The 14,438-nt window shown below is 46.3% G+C and overlaps 2 protein-coding genes across 2 annotated transcripts in view; one reads left to right on the top strand and one right to left on the bottom strand.

Moving 5' to 3' along the window:
* Window positions 1–5,996, bottom strand: part of LOC119405054 (ATP-binding cassette sub-family G member 8) — a 351,665-nt gene extending 345,669 nt beyond the window's left edge. The window contains exons 1-2 of the mRNA XM_049419193.1: window positions 5,804–5,996; window positions 4,515–4,644 (exon numbers count right to left, since the gene is read on the bottom strand). Of these exons, the coding sequence (XP_049275150.1) occupies window positions 4,515–4,644; window positions 5,804–5,877 (204 nt within the window). The 5' untranslated portion in view covers window positions 5,878–5,996. The remainder of the gene's footprint in view (window positions 1–4,514; window positions 4,645–5,803) is intronic.
* LOC119405057 (ATP-binding cassette sub-family G member 5) overlaps window positions 1–14,438 on the top strand; it is a 105,056-nt gene that overhangs the window by 2,735 nt on the left and 87,883 nt on the right. The gene's annotated exons all lie outside the window — the stretch shown is intronic.

Here is a 14,438-nt window from a genome sequence, read left to right as displayed (position 1 = left end):
TGAGGTCGGAAGCCGGAACGTCGCTTTTCCGCGGAAGGCGACATCTCTTACACCTTTGCCACACCGAGTACCGACGAGGAAGGTGTACAACGCTATGGTATCGGGTTCGCGAAATTGCACTTTCCTTTGCTCCAGAAACAGCAGAAAGAGCTAGCGTTGATCCATTTATAGCACTCGAACTCGAATACCACCGCATCGCACTCGGAATCGGTCTTAAAAGATACCCACGCAGCTATTTCGCCCTTTCCCCGTATTTTCAAATGTTTCCTTTTTTTTATATAAGTGATAAGCCTGAATTCAAACGTCGCTATACATACGTGGCATCCTGCGAACTTTACGACCCGCTGCGACGACACTAGCTGCGTTTTAGCCGAGGCTTATTAATTCACTTCACGCGGCAGTTTCCCTGTATATAGTTTGGAATTCATATACGCGAAGAAGAAGCCCGCGGAAGGTACGTCTCTCCATGCACACCGTGTGTTCTGGCTTGCGTTGGCTACAGATAAAACCTCCACATCCGACCAAGTGCGAACTAAAGTTCACTCGCTACCATTTCGCGAGACGCAGGAAAAAAAAAGAAAGAAAGAAAAGAAATGTTTCCTGCTTCCTATGTCCCGCAGTATGGGGATTCAACGAAATCGGTCTCGCCTTCGTTGGTATGTTGTGAATGCGACTGCTTCTCGCGTAGCTATGCTTCAGTTTCCAACCGCAGCGACGTGCTGGGAATTCATATTCATCGCGGCGTGCGTGTGTTGCCGCGTTTCGAGTGTAGACGTGCACGTTTGGATATCGCGAACAGGCTCGTGAAAAGTGGTAACGCGTTGTATGAGAAAGCATCCACACGATCTGCGGGCTATACAATAGAGGGTTATATATAGGTATCTCGGTGAGCAGTACTCTGAGAAATGGAAACGACTGCAGGTGTTCTGCCTACGTCCTCGCTTCGGCGCTATAGATAGGCTTAAGTTCTGGCCACTGGAGAGAGATCAAAGCGTATGAAACTATAATAACGTGTGGTTTTACGTGCCAAAACCACGATATGATTATGAGGCTCGCCGTAGCACGTCAAAATGTGGCGACAGCGGCGTCAACCACATGAAGTGCGTTCATGATCACATTTCGGTGGTCACGGCGAGAGTGGGAAATGAACACAGAGGAAATACGAAACTTTGAAGGAAACGCACTGCGCCAGTGACCTGGCCATGACTAGAAAAAATGTACCACAATGCCGAGTTCTACACTAACTCATTGCTGTAAGAGGGCGCAACAATCGTTCAGTAAAGTAGGTAATAATGCGCTGGTACAGCATGATAATCTTAATCCCTGGGTCGGGACTGTCCCACATTCGGTGCCAGGGTAGGGTAGTCCTGGAACTGACCCTGGACTTGCTGATATAGCCGGCCAGCTCTGCGTTACACTACAATTTCTTTCTCTGGTTACCTCCGGATTCGCTGCTGATCAGTGATCATGGCGCATATTACGAGTTACCACAAAACTGTCAACCATAAATGCTCACAGGCGCCTGTATACACAGACTCACTGGCTAGCCAATCTTTACAGACACCTGTGAGCCTATACCGCCAGATACTGCCCATCCGTGTGGTTATGCTCTCCGCTGCTTTGACTTTCAAAAGATTCACCGAATCATAGCTAATAACTAGAGGCCGGATTTTTAGGCGTTAAAAAAGCTCGTTTTAGGCGCCAAAAATAGGCAGACAAAATAACGTTTTAGGCCTCCAATATCGTAAATATAGGCACAATAAACTTTCGCATAAATGCAAATAACTTCAAACGAAGAAGTGCGCGCCCTCTATCTACGACAGGAAAACAAAAATATTATTGCTTAAGAAGTTAAGATGGTTCAAATGCGCCAACAGTTTAACATAGCCGTGCAATTCTGCTTTGTCGCGCCCGGCTCGCAGAACATGGTCTCTCCCGTGTTCTGCAGGGTGAGTCAAGTGTCCACTGTCGAATCAACACACTCCTGGGTGTCTTTTCGGCATGACTGAGAAAAGCCGAGCAGGAGCAGACAACCAGATCACTAAAATAACATAAGGGATAGATTCTTCCTGTATTCCTCCGCGTAGAGCAAGTTCTCCCCTGGCAGTGAACGAATGGCGTAGCTAGCGGTGTGTGTGTGTGGGGGGGGGGGGGGGCAAATTCTTCCGCCCCGCCTTTTCAGGTTTGCGTGTGTGTATATGCACGCACACATACAAACCCGTCGACGAACACACATTAAGTATGGTTGAACCCCCGCCCCCTTCCACTGCCCCCCGAAAAAAATTTCTGGCTATACGCTACTGAAGTGAACACCTTAAAACTAAATTACAAACAAAACAAAAGCTGCGCGCACATCACGTTTTTCTTTGTTTTTTTTTGCTCTTCACTCTCCTTTCTGCTGACGGCTCTCCGCGGTTTCGCATTCGCCAACCGCTCGCGCCATGTCAGCGCGGCGGCGAATGCTCGCCGGCGTGTCCCACTACACTGCTGCTAGCGGTTGTTTCCGGAAGTTGGTTGAACCCCATAGTTCGCAACAATCAATGTTAAGCGGTAACACGAATAACCGTCTCAAACAGCATCCCGGGAGCGAAACTTGAGGCTAAAAAGCGTTCATATAAGCGCCAATTCTGAAAATAGGCATTTATAGGCATTTCTAAGCATTTAGGAACGAACGCCAAAAATAGGCATTTATAGGCACTATAAAAAACATTATAAAAGCCCCTCTTAACCTCTAATTCATGCTCATATATTGAAATGGCGCGATAGGAGCGCAAGGAACAAAATAGGCATTTCCCTGAAATCCGGTCTCTACTAATAAGTGCTTAACGCGGTAAAGCGCCATACTGTTAGTGTTTGAACATCGAAAAAAAAAATCAGACAGAAACAGAAATGGGAGAGGCAGGGAGGGTAGTTAGTCAAAACCATCCGGTATGCCCACGTATACAGGAAGAAAGGAAGGGAATCACTAGAGATAAGAGAGTGATTTAAGACAGTCCCATCGCTGTAAGTCAGTACCGCCGACCCAGAGCCGTATATTCCTTCGGAGAGTTCGGCGGAGGGGCGGAGCCAACAACCATCCAAATTTAGCGGCGGCGCGGCGCTGTCCGCCATTTTGTGCCGCGGCACTGTAAGCTCGCGTTGGCGTGTGCCCGCATCGCTCCGTCTCTGGCGAACCCTTTCTTCAGCGAGTGAAGGGGCTGACATACTCCAGCGTAACGTCGACGCGCGCGCACGCTCGGCACAGTGACGCTAACCTAACAAACGTGCAGCACTCTATAGGCCAACGCGCTATGCGACTGACGCACCCAGCGTCCGTCAACGCGCCCCGGCTGCAGCCGGCGCGAGATGCGACATGCTGCATTCCACGCCGGCGACGTTATCCAGACTGAACTGCGTCTGTGTCTCTACGTGAAGAAGGGACGCGTAGTGCGTCGCGCAAGTGGGAGTATAGAGTGCTCTGTTTTCGCGTCAACGTAACGTGACGAACCTAGCGTCGCCAACTCCGGCCGCCGCGGGCTGACGCGAACGCACGTCGGAGTATAACAGAGCCTTTAGAGCAGCCTACCGCGCTGCAAGCCCCCAGTGCGACGTCCGTGCAGGTCCACGATGTTCCACGCAGCCGACACGTACACGAACAGCAGCAAAGACACACCAGGTCGGTCACAGAGGAAGCATAAATGCCGACAGCGACGTCACGGGTACAGCATCACAAGAAACCTCGGCACGAAATGGCGTCGGTGGCGCGGAAGCGCGCTGTTGCCAGATTGGCGGCGAGATCAAAAGAGCGCCGAACTCTCCCAAAGGGAATATACGGCTCTGCGCCGACCGATCCCTTGTCTGTCCCAACAAATACCGATTCAAATTGCAGCCGCTTATGCAGATGTGTCGTACTCAAAACTACCTAATGAGTTGAGTGAGCACGCATGAGGGCAATGCTGCTATTAGAACACCAGATACCTAACATCACCTAATTAACATATTAGCAAGCACTGGCCAACTTTAGCCGGCATACTAGCCAACGCAGGCCACAGCTGATAGTATGGGAGCATGTATGGTAGTCGAATCTAGTCAGAAATCGCCGCTGTCGCGAGCTTAGCTCATCAAAGAAAGCGCGTGGAAGATGACTAAGAGGACATTGTCTAATAAAAAAAAGAAAACTTCAACGGTGCCTTCTTCGTCCTCGGCTGCGATATATGTCGCGATCAAGATTCACAAATGATTTTCTCTGACGTTGGACCTCGATCAACATTACTTCGTGCTGTTGCGCATTCTCGGTCAGCTGAAGAAACTGTCGAAGACTCCCTAAGGGGGCTAAATACGTTCTCCGCATCTTGTGCAAAACTTCAAGAAGGTTCTATTGAACCCAGCAGGCTTGAACCCGCAGGAGAGACCAGAGTACTGCTGTAGCTCTATAAAGTCCTATTGGAACTAACAATACTATTTCCTTCCCTATAAAGCAAATAAGCAGTGGCGGTCGCTTGAGATGGAACGAGATATATACATGGAAACCTCACCACATAATCCGGGTCCACGTAGTCGCGCGGCGCGGAGCGGACAGAGCGGTGACCCAGTGACGAGATGGTCGCGTAGTGGTTCATCGGCGGAGGACCGAGGTTCTCCTCGTCATTCGTGCTCACGCTCATCCTGCAGCCATGAGTAAAACAAATAAAAATATCCGTGAACATTTAGAGGTAAATTCTACAGAAATTCCTTAGCATTAACTTGACATTTACCTTTAGTTACCTCCGAGTACACCAAATACAGCTATAGACGGGCACGACTTTGGAAGGCAGTGACATTTCAGCCTCAAATGCGGATGAATACGAGCCTGCACCAATGAGCGCGCACTGTAGACTGACCTCATGAGCCGGTCAGCTGGTGACCCCTGCCACTAGAGAACTTGGGTGCGACTATTTTGTTAGTCGCAGAGCCAATCGGCTGCCGCGCCACGGTCATAATAATGGTGGGCGAGAGGGGGGGGGGAGCTCATAAAGCCCCCCCCCCCCCCCCCCCCAGGCTCTCATGCCTTCTCGAGTCGTACCCGGTTACGGATGTGCACTTCAGAGCGTCTTGTGGTAATCGTCGCCTCGCTTGCTTGCGTTTTCTTTACTCGACAACTGCGCGTCCGCTAGTTTTCTGTCAAGAATATGCTCTGTCACGGCAAGCACCAGAAGCGCGGCGTTATACAATGTCAAGGCCCGCAAGCCAGATGGTGATTACCGTTGCGTGACGGACGGACGCCTTAAATGATGTTACATCTGTTTTTTTTTTTTTTAGGATGTACTCAGCGATAATCAATCTGGCCAAAGTGCGATTTTTATTGCAGTTGATTTTTAACGTGCAGCGAAGCCCGGTCCATCTCCTTTCTGTTCTGTAACTAATAACGACTTTTGTTGTGCGCTAAAATACGCCCCGAAAGACGCAACATGTTTTAGAATGCACCTAAAGTTATCTTGATAACCAGCGATAGTCAGTCAAAATGAGAATTTTCGTTAACTTCAATTAAAAAAGAAAAAAAAAGCATTCCTTTTACGCTAGCAAGTAGGATAAGGTTATCACGAGATAACATCTTGTGATGGTGTCGTCTCATTGTAAAAAATAGAAACCTAGCGATTTGCGAAGCTTCGACAAAGGCCGCCACTTTCATTACGAATGTGCTTACAAACATGTAAACAGGGTGAAAAACGGAACACCCTCGAAACCAGTGGTAGGGATAAAGGAGTACGTTAGTAACTAGGATAACAGGTCCCACAACGCATTGCGCTTCAAATAAAAGAAAACCAGTAAGAAAAAATAGTCTCACCAGTCTTGGAGCCACGTGAGCACTCTGTTGTGGTCGTACTCCAGGTTGGGACCCGGTGGCGTGCGAACAGACATGACGGGTCGTGAAGTTGCTTTTCGCCGGTAAGGTCGTCAGCTTCTGGGTTCGCTGTCGTTCGTTAGCCGCCTTCGCTCAATTTCGTGGTGTCACACACACAATGAATCCCTTTTTTTTTTTCAGTTGCCTTAAATATCCCTCTCAGCAGCAAACAGAATACTCAGTCCCCAAGAGAAACGTTCGAAAAGGTTAACAACGTCCCAAGACCCAAACGCACCTTCTGTCTGCACTTTCTTTTCTCCACCGTCGAGTCTTCGTTTCACCAGGTTAACGCAGCCGCTTTTACTACTTCGAAACCTTCAAGTTGTCATTGGGTTAAAGCATTAGTTAAAGTTTTATAGTCTCGCATCGCTTGCCTGTCAGCAAGTCTTTTCGTTTGTGAAGTGGGCGAAACGTTCTTATGCCTGCTTTCTTGTTGCTGCTTCTGTCAGTTCGGAGTTCCGGAACCTTCTGTTCCAGACAACTTCCTCTTCGTTATCGTTTGTAGAGAGCAAACAGAGGATTAAAACTTTCACGGCGCGTGCGCTGACTCGATTCACTCGTCTGCTCCTGTTTCTCTGTCGTCTGCTCGTGTCTTTCTTTGTGTCGTCTGCTAAGCGCGAAGCCAGGTAATTGGAAGACCCCCGCTTCCTTTCTTAGGTCCTTCCTTAGTCCGCTTAGTCCGTCGGCGTGGGAGCTCTTAGCCGAAGTCTTCTTCCGTCAATGTTGCCGGGCGATGATGGTTCTCAGGCCTTCCATAATCCCCAGCACGCCTGTGAGCGTTGATTGCCGAGACACTGGAAGCGAGGACGCGGAAAAGATGGCCCTCTCGGAACAGGGGAGTATTAGGGTAGGCGCCAGCCGGAACAGAAGTGCCTGGGAAAGAGAGAAAGAGAATAAAATATATAGAAGCAGGGCGACCTACCCGTCAATGAAGAAGAGGCACAGGTTCTGAAGAAAGAAGAGGTAAACTATTGGGTGACGACGCTGTGAGGCGAACTTTTGTTGGCGACAAATTGCTTTCCGTGCCTTCATCGAGAGTTGGAGGTCCGAGTCGATATCGCGGGATTAAGACCTGCTAATGCCCGTAACACAGGATTAGTTCACGCCCGGGAGCGTTGGCTCACGTGTGAGTCTGCCGGGGCTTTTAGGATCGATTAAGGAGAGTCTGTACGTTGACAGTGCGACGTTTTGTGGAATGCATTGACACGAAGTGTGATAAGAGTCGCGATTATAACATTTGCTATCATCGTGGGACGCGAAGGGTCTCGCATAATGTCTGATTAAGTAAAAGTGCCCTTGTATAAGTTCGCGTCAGTTGTCCGTAAAAATGGAAAAGAGACGCGTAAGAAAGCAAATAAGCACGAAAGGAAACAAACAAACAGATCAACAACAACAACTACTACTACTACTACTACTACTACTACTACTACTACTACTACTACTACTACTACTACTACTACTACTACTACTACTACTACAACAACAACAACAACAACAACAAAACAAGCCCTATGCAGATCCCAGGATGTCCACGTATAGACAAATCCTCGTTACAGCTTAGCCGTGTGTCACTATCATATACGGCTGCGAAGAACGCAAGAAACAAAAACAAGACATATACATGTAGGCAGGGCTGGGCAGAGATACTCAGAAAAGTATTCCGGAATACAGATATCGAAATACATGAAATGGGAGCCTGAAATACAGATACTGAGATACATTTGCCTTTAACATAACGGGATATTTCGGAAATATTTTTGCAATAAGGCGAAAAAAGTATTCCGGAATACAGTTACAGCGATACAGATACTGGAATACTTTTTTCATTTCAGGGATGTTCATACTACGCAAAGACACTTATTAGTGCAGCATAATCTTGTAATTAAAGTTACAGCGCATCGAAACGTTCAGTTCATTTATTTATTTATTACAGTACCCTCAGCGCCATTAAGACATCGCAGGGGAGGGGGTGGACAAAGTACATAATTAGTAATAATGACATAATTACAAGTATCAATTGCAATAAAAATACACTATTTCACAGCAACAGTAACAAGGATTGGACACCGAAATCGACATACTTCGCGAACAAACTAAGCTATGCTAGAAATAGCACACTTTAAGCAAATCACTCGAATCACTAATGAACACCAGTGAATTGAGAAAAAGCACACATTTATTTTGAAGATCTGCTTTGATGAGAAGGTTGCTGTGTAGGCTTCTCAAATAGGCTGTCTTCTAACAGCGTCGGTTCAGCCTGAGCACAAGATTCACGAAAGAAAAATAGTCTGTCTACCGCTGAAGGCGAGCACAAATTCATGTTACAGCGAATAAGTACCGCCTTCATAGCCGGATTACCCTGCACCGTGGCGATATCTCTTCTTGGGTCATCTAGATACAGATACACTTCCGCCCTCACTTGGGTTGTTCGGACTGTTCAGAATCCGAAGTCGGTCCCCATCTTCGGAATCTTCAGCCGTCTGACCCTAACGGCTTCAATGAAGCTGTCAGCGCCACCGACGCTCCGCAACAGGCGAAGTCGGCTCCGGCGGTGGGGGAGCCTGCTACGACAAAAGACCGTTTCATGCATTTGATCAATTAGGAACGCACCCTGACATTGGAGAGGTGGCTGAAAGCGCGTCAAAGATAGCCATGTTCTAGTCACTTCCGCCGCGACTACGGGAACTGCTTTTGGAAGTGCTGCCGCTTTGAGAACTGAACGCACGCGAAGCAATGCAAAGCCTGCTCCAAGGCGGCGTCCGCGCGGGGGGTCGCGAAGTAATGGCTTGCCACCCGACAAAAATTAGGCGTGCTGCACTGACCTTGAGAGACAGCGACTTTCGTCGGCAGAGGCCGACAACACTGCCCCCAAGATTATGCCGTCTGCGGCGTCGCGCGCTTTACCAGCTTTACCACATAGACCATTCTGTGCTTGAAGGGAAACCATCGCCCCCTATCTGTCGGCGACCGGCTGCGCGCCTTTGCTTGTCTTGGCACAAAAAAAAAACGTCATTCCCCTATTGGAAACATGCCTCAACTCATTTCCGACACACAAAAAAAAATGTAGCGAGATACCCGTGTGCTGCATAGTATCGCGATACAGGCGATACATCGTAAATGTATTTCGCTACTGAGATACAAATACATTTTTTATACGTATCTCGATACAGAAATACAGATACTCAAAAGTATCTCTGAAATACTATCGCGATACTCTTGTATCGCGATACTGCCCAGCCCTGCATGTAGGTTACCTATTTCCCTTCATATGTAGTGAATGCATTACACGAAGGATTTCTTGCGACCAGTTATAACACATTTTCGCGGTAACAGCGTCTATAGTTCCTTAAGCTACTTACTAACTATACGTTGCAGTTATTGGTCTGAACCACTTGTAAGACCGGTCTTAGCAAGAATGGACTCCTACGCAAGTATTTTGTTCACCGCACCCTCGCAGAATGGAACTGCATATTCCAATACAGGCCCTCATTTTGTAGTATTAAGGCGAAAGCCTTCGATGCCTCACCAAGCGCGAAAAATGACCATCGGCGGTGGCGCAGCGTCAACATGAACGACGCAAAAAGTAGCGTAATCAAGGATCAATACTTGGACTTAGAAGCAAAAGAAAAAGACGGCTTTCGCCTTCGAGTCGTCTTAGGCGAATGCTTAAGGGACCCTGTGAATTTCAGTCTTCTGATCTTCAGTGTGGCATCTATCATTGTCTCGCGTCTTATCATATCGTCTGTGCAAGCTCTTGCAATCGCTTCTTGAACCGTGTCCTCAGTATCAAGAAAATACATTTTGTAATTTTCACTGTTTTGGTCCGGAACATCGGTGTGCATAGCATGACGAAGAGATTGCATTAATGGTCCGTGTGCATAGTGCACATATACTTGCACACTTGTCGGCACCAGCACAGTGACGTCAAAGGCTTGCCCAGAATCAGATAACGTTCATAACAGGAACAGGTCCTGAGTTCAGTTACTTTGACACTGACATACATTACTTCTAGGATGCATTTATTAGCGCACTCAACGTTATAGAGTTATTGCGGAAAAGTAGGGCGATAAGCCGGAGCTTCTGCTAACCTCGGTCCGTGACCGAAATATGTGTATGACCGCACTGTTCGACATGAAAGGCGCCTGTTGTCAGTAAAGAAATACAGAAGAAAAGAAAGAAAGCTATCCTACTGCCTTGCGAAGCCTGACCACAAACGCCGACCGCATTTGTAGGGCAGTACACGCGGCTCCCTGGTGTCAAATACGTGCAACTGACTGACAGACGTCTAGCGTCTTCGCAGAGTCTCAGCGTCTCAGCGGACTCGGTAGCCTCTACTACACGCCGCAGGAATATAGATGGCCGACACGGCTTGATTGACGGCGGGAGGTCACCGAAGTCGCAAAACTCGAAAAGGAGATAGGATGTCTCGAACCATTCCCGAACAGTTCCCGCTCGAATGTTTAAAAGCGCACAAACGAAACGAAATCATCCGCGATGTCTTACGACAGCACTAAACTTTCTTTTTTTGTTTGTTCTGTTCTCGCCTTGCGGTCGATGGCAAAGGCGCCTCCCCCTGTTTTTGCGGAACGTTAAACAGGATTCAGCTAGCGCTAGCCTCCCCGAACTGTCATTTAGGCTTGACGAGCTCGCTATAGGGCTTGAGGCGTTCTGATCGATTCAGTCTTAGCTGAAGGAACAAAAGCGTGCGGCGAAGAGGTGACGCAAAGTGGTAGAAAGCTTTTTGCGGACGTGCGCGCTCGCTGATGCTTCCATTATGGGCTCCTAATAGGAACGAATAATCCTAAGATGCCCGACGAAGCACGAGAAGTTTGAGCTTGTAAAATGTCTTAGTGCGTTGCTTGTTTTTGCGGTGTACTTACGTACTTAGGGTGAAATGCGCAGTCGAAAGCTTTTTAACTGTGTATAGGAATAGACGGCGCCGGTGTAGCCCACCACCTTGCCGTATGTGCGCAACTATTAGACGGCTGCAACAAACTCGTTGAAAGACATTGAAGAGAAAAGCGCGACGCGTGGCATTGTGCACCGGATAACATATGAGATCAACTACAAAATGGAAGCATGCACGCAACAAACTCATACCAAAACTCACCACGCTTTGAAACTTTAGATATGATAATATTAAATCACGTTGAATGAGAGATATACCGTGCAACATAGCAGCATAGCATGTAATGAGCTACGAAAGCAAGAAATGCCTTAAGAAATCGCTGCCATACCAACCCTACTTCAACAGTTCTCGGTAAGTTCGCTTTGCTGCAGTAAAGGTGTGCAATGCGGTACAGTATGTTGCTTTTTTGAGGAAACTTAGTAGCTTGTCTAGCTCTTTAACGGGGAAGTTTCTCTCACATTGTTGACGCTTCTAATGCGTGTTTATCGATATTTGCGTTCTGGGTGCTTCGTATCCCTCATTGGCAAGCCCTTTCTGCTGACATCAACGTTGCAATAGGCGATACTTTGCTCTTAAGGACAAAGGAAATGGCAACGTAGCTGCGCCGAGTGAAATGCACTAAGGACAAACAGAACAGGACTAGTATTTGCGCAGCTACGTCTCGTTGTCCTTGTCCTTAGTTCTTCTTGTATTTCCCTCAGCGCAGAATATCCTGCCAACTAGCCAACGTTGACGCTTTGTTGAAGATAAAGGAAATGAAAGAGATAGAAAAAAAAATCGCGTCGGATAGTCCCATTGACGTTAAGGATAATGTTGACAAAAGCTGATGACGTGGCCCATGATATTAAACTACAAAAATAAGAAAACAAATTAGCGTTGCTTGCAGTGAAGGCGCAATGTAAAGAGACATCGGAGATGATGGGCACCTAGGTAGTGCTAGCTTTTGCTCTTTTGTCAAGTTTTACCAATTTTCTTCCGTTCTCTATTTCTTTCTCCTTTTCTCTTCTCTCTGTTTCTTGTGTCTTTTTTCTCTGTTTATTTATATTGATTTATATTTCTCTCTCTCCCTATTTCTGTTCCTTTCTTACTCTTTCTATCTTTCTTTCTCTTTCTGCATTTATTTTCTCTATTTCTTCCTTTCTCATTCTTTCTACGCTATGCTTTACCCTCTCCCCTCCTTCATTCCCTCCTCCTCACCATCACATCTCTCCTCCTCACGCTCACTTCCCTTTCCCATCTCCTAGCTACACTATACTATACAAGGCTCGGCTAGCGCGCCTGGATAGCCGAGTGGCCAGGACGCTCTGCTTATTCCGATCGAGGGTACACGGTTTCGAATCTCGCCTCGTGAAGAATTTCTTTCGCCGAGAATTTCTCTTTCACTCTTTCTTTTCATCTCTCTCTCCTTCTTTCTATCGCTCTGTACTTGTTCTCTCACCCATCAGGGTTATTACAGGCCACGCCGCAGAAATCAGCGCGCGTGTTCCAGGAGCGAAGCAGAAGACCATGAAGATGAGGATGTAGAGAGAGCACGTGCCGTTTCGTGATGATGATAATTTATGTTTCCGATAGACAAATTACGGCGAGCTTAAACAGCTGCCCTGTTAAAAAGATCTATAGGTAGGACAAGCGGAAAGAGCCGTGTTATATATATATATATATATATATATATATATATATATATATATATATATATATATATATAGTTTTAACTCATCCCCCGAGGAAGGGAGGCCCCCTCCCGAAACTGTTGGGAATAAATATTTATATCACTGTTGACAACGCCTTCGTATACAGGCGTTGTCAACAGTGATATAAATATTTCGCTGATGATTTCGCGATTCGCTGATGACATTGCATTGATGAGTAACGCGGGAGACGAATTACAGCTCATGATTACTGAACTGGATACGGAAAGTAGAAGAGTAGGTCTGAAAATTAATATGCATAAAACTAAAGTAATGTGGAACAATCTTGGCAGAGAACAGCGCTTTGCGATAGGTGGCGAGACACTGGAAGTTGTAAAGGAGTACGTCTACTTAGGACAGGTAGTAACCGCGGAGCCGAACCATGAGAGTGAAATAACTAGAAGAATAAGGATGGGTTGGGGCTCATTCGGCAAGCATTCTCAAATCATGAATGGTAATCTACCACTATCCCTCAAGAGAAAGGTATACAACAGCTGCATCTTACCGGTACTTACCTACGGAGCAGAAACCTGGAGACTTACAAAGAGGGTTCAACTTAAATTGAGGACGATGCAGCGAGCGATGGAAAGGAAAATGATAGGTGTAACCTTAAGAGTCAGGAAGAGAGCAGAGTGGGTCAGGGAACAAACGGGGGTTAAGGATATCATAGTTGGAATGAAGAAGAAATGGATATGGGCCGGGCACGTAGCACGTCGGCAGGATAACCGGTGGTCATTAAGGGTAACTGACTGGATTCCAAGAGAGGGCAAACGCGTGAGGGGAAGACAGAAAATTAGGTGGGTAGATGAGATTAAGAAGTTTGTAGGTATAACGTGGCAGCAGAAAGCACAGGACCGGGTTGATTGGCGGAACATGGGAGAGGCCTTCGTCCTGCAGTGGCCGTAGACAGGCTGATGATGATGATGATGATGATGACAAGCCTCCGTTGTATTATACCCATTACTCGAGAACTGGCCCATTGAACCATATCTACACTTTATATAAATAAATAAATAAATATATATATATATATATATATATATATATATATATATATATATATATATATATATATATATATATATATATACACTCTTTTCGTCCACTTTTCTTTCTTCACAATTACCTTACATTTATTACTAAAAACATCCCCTATGCTTTCCTCGGCATTATTGTCTGTTAGTTCTCATATATATATGAGGGGTATCCACGTCACGCACGAAAGCACCAGTAAGTAAGCATCGCTACAGCTCCAAGAAAAAAATAAAGGATGAAAAGAGAGAGAAGAAAAGGGTACATTTCATTTCAAAAAATAAAATAATAGGAATGAAGGTTTGGAAGGGGATTATGGCGAAACTGCGACCTTTACTCCAGGAAGAGTCACCGGGTTAAACAAGCCAGAGTTTTCGGCGAGAACGCTTTAAAGCGGAAGGTAAGCTTTTTAATGGAGAAGTTTCAATGAGTCGGAAAATAGCACGCTGCTAAAAACAGGCATGAGAGAATTTGCCATCGCTGCTTTTAAAAAGAAAACGTTCTCCTGGTTCGCGTATGGTAATCGATCCATACCGAATTTTTTGAATGCTGGATACATCTAGTAAATGAAAAAGCTACCGTTGTAGTAATATGGTAGAATGAAGAAGAACCAATTTGTATTTCAAAACGTCACTGTAGCAATACTCTTTGTCGGAGTTGGGAAATTTCACATGGACACACACACACACGCACACATACACATACACACGCATCTCCCCCCCCCCCGACACACACACACATGTATAAGCAGGTGCTAAAATATTATATTCAAAGGAAAAATTGCCAGGAGAAAATTATAGTTTATCCTAAAAAAAATTCAGCTGCAGCTTGCTGGTGCTCTATACGTTCTCCATAGACGGTTTTCGTTCTTTTCTTTTCTTTCTTTCTTTTTTTTTTGCTGTCGTGGCGTGCCTTCTCTAGTCGTATGCCATAGCTACAAGGTGGCAGT

The sequence above is a fragment of the Rhipicephalus sanguineus genome, chromosome 9, assembly GCF_013339695.2.
Source record: "Rhipicephalus sanguineus isolate Rsan-2018 chromosome 9, BIME_Rsan_1.4, whole genome shotgun sequence".
In the NCBI taxonomy this organism is placed as follows: Eukaryota; Metazoa; Arthropoda; class Arachnida; order Ixodida; family Ixodidae; genus Rhipicephalus; species Rhipicephalus sanguineus.
This window is presented reverse-complemented; position numbering and strand designations above follow the sequence as displayed.